Source organism: Daucus carota, chromosome 9, assembly GCF_001625215.2.
Source record: "Daucus carota subsp. sativus chromosome 9, DH1 v3.0, whole genome shotgun sequence".
In the NCBI taxonomy this organism is placed as follows: Eukaryota; Viridiplantae; Streptophyta; class Magnoliopsida; order Apiales; family Apiaceae; genus Daucus; species Daucus carota.
This window is the reverse complement of record NC_030389.2, coordinates 28,689,952-28,692,224: the sequence shown is the minus strand read 5'-3', so window position 1 is coordinate 28,692,224 and position 2,273 is coordinate 28,689,952. Positions and strand designations below refer to the sequence as shown.

The window sequence follows — 2,273 nt, the reverse complement described above, 5'->3', positions numbered from 1 at the left end:
ATGCTAGTGACTTTGCAGTGGGAGTCGTGCTTGGTCAGAGGAAGAGTAACATATTTCACTTGATTTACTATGCTAGTAAGACTCTCAATGGTGCTCAGCTGAATTACACTACCACAGAGAAGGAACTACTGGCTATTGTTTATGGATTCGAGAAATTCAAGTCTTATTTGCTAGGGACGAAGGTGTTGGTTTACACCGATCATGCTGCCATTCGGTATCTGGTGTCGAAGAAAGACTCGAAGCCTCGTTTGATTCGTTGGGTTCTTTTGCTTCAAGAATTCGAGTTGGAGATCAAGGATAGGAAAGGTACTGAAAATCAGGTGGCTGATCATCTCTCCCGGTTGGAAGATGAAGCGCGAGCATCCAAAGACACCACGTTAATCAACGAGTCATTTCTTGATGAGCAACTATATGGGGTCCAAGAGGAAGAGCCATGGTTTGCGGATATAGTGAATTATCTTGTGAGTAATATCATTCCTCCCGATTTGTCTTATGCTCAAAAGAAAAAGTTCCTTCCTGAGGCGAAGTGGTATCGTTGGGATGAGCCATTCTTGTTTTAGCAAGGTTCAGATCAAATTATCAGAAGGTGCATTCTATACAGTGAGATTGAAGGAATTTTGCAAGCTTACCACGACTCTACTTATGGAGGACATTATGGAGGATAGAAGACAGCTACTCGTATTCTGCAGGCGGGTTTCTTTTGGCCTACGCTCTTTAAGGACGCTATCAGTTTGTGTTGAAGTGCGATCGTTGTCAAAGGGTTGGTAATATCTCTCGTAGAGACGAAATGCCCCTTAATGTACTTCTTGAGGTTGAAATCTTTGATGTTTGGGGTATAGACTTCATGTGACCCTTTATCTCGTCTTGCAATAATCTCTACATTCTTCTTGCTGTGGATTACGTGTATAAATGGGTTGAAGTCAAGGCTTTACCAACCAACACAGTTGCAGTAGTCATCAGTTTCCTTCAGAAGAACATATTCACTCGTTTTGGTACTCCTCAAGTTATAATCAGTGATGAGGGATCACACTTTTGCAATCGCAAGTTCACAGCGCTGATGGAATGGTTTGGTATCAATCATAGAGTTGCTACTGCTTATCAGCCTAAAACGAATGGGCAAGCTGAGGTATCTAATCGTGAAATCAAGCGAATCTTATAGAAAGTTGTGAGTCCTTCGAGGAAAGATTGGGTGTTGAAGCTTGATGAGGCCGTCTGGGCCTATAGAACGGCTTATAAGACTCCATTGGGGATGTCTCCTTTTCAGTTGGTTTATGAGAAGGCATGTCATTTGCCTGCGGAGTTAGAGCATAAAGCATATTGGGCTTTGAAGAAATTGAACTTTGATATGACAGCTGCTGGTGAGAAAAGAATGCTTCAAATTAATGAACTCGACGAGTTTAGGCTTCAGGCGTATGAGAACAATAAGCTTTACACAGAAAAAGTCCAGAGATGGCATGATAGGAAGTTGGTGCAAAAGGAGTTCTTCATTGGCCAACAAGTTCTACTTTATAATTCTCGTCTCAGACTCTTTCCGGGGAAGTTGAAATCGAGATGGTCTGGTCCTTTCACAATTAAAATGGTGTTTCCACATGGAGCAATTGAAATATTTGAGACAACACCGGATAAAGCATTTAAAGTGAATGGTCAGAGATTGAAGCCATATTTCGGAGGAACGGTGAATCGCGAGTTGGTAAGCCTCGTTCTTTCTACTATTTAATTCGTGGGGCTTCACGTCAAGCTAATGACATTAAACAAGCGCTTTGTGGGAGGCAACCCACGCGTTTTCACGTTTTACTTCTTTAAAAAAAGGGAGTTGGGGTGAAAACACACTGACGGAATGGGGCGGGCGCGCCAGCACGGGGCGGCCGCGCCAAACCGCTAGTGTGCAAACACCAAGCCAAGGCGCCCAGGAACTGCGTTCTCCGCGCGCCCGCGCCACGCGCAGCACACCCGCGCGCGAGCGGCGCGCCTGCGCCGTGGCGGGGCACCCGCGCGAGAATGGCAGCAGATTTTACAAAAATAAAATAAAATTTTGCTTGTTTTCTTTCACACAAAACCCATCTTGTTTTTTCTCTTTTCCCGGGCCTCTTTACACTCTTCCTAACTATTAAACCCCCCCAAATCAATCCAAATCATACCCCAACTCCATCTCTTCCAATTCACAACTATACTTACATATACATATATACAACTCCATACACTCCTACAATCCCAATCTCTCCTCTTTACACAAACCCACTTGCTCCCAATCCAATTCAAATACTCATCCATAT

At 43.9% G+C, this 2,273-nt stretch overlaps 1 protein-coding gene across 1 annotated transcript; it reads left to right on the top strand.

Moving 5' to 3' along the window:
• Positions 1–787: 787 nt before the first annotated feature.
• LOC135149573 (uncharacterized) lies at positions 788–1,717 on the top strand. Its single transcript, XM_064085314.1, has 3 exons — positions 788–833; positions 921–1,126; positions 1,265–1,717. The coding sequence occupies exons 1-3, from the start codon at positions 788–790 to the stop codon at positions 1,715–1,717; spliced, it is 705 nt and encodes a 234-aa protein (XP_063941384.1).
• The last annotated feature ends 556 nt before the right edge of the window (positions 1,718–2,273 follow it).

Excerpts from the sequence above, each read along its gene's own strand:
- LOC135149573 (XM_064085314.1), top strand. The coding sequence starts at position 788 with ATGCCCCTTAATGTACTTCTTGAGGTTGAAATCTTTGATGTTTGGG. Across the intron at positions 834-920 it reads TGAAATCTTTGATGTTTGGG|TCAAGGCTTTACCAACCAAC; the intron begins GTATAGACTTCA and ends AATGGGTTGAAG. Across the intron at positions 1,127-1,264 it reads AAACGAATGGGCAAGCTGAG|TTGGTTTATGAGAAGGCATG; the intron begins GTATCTAATCGT and ends TCTCCTTTTCAG.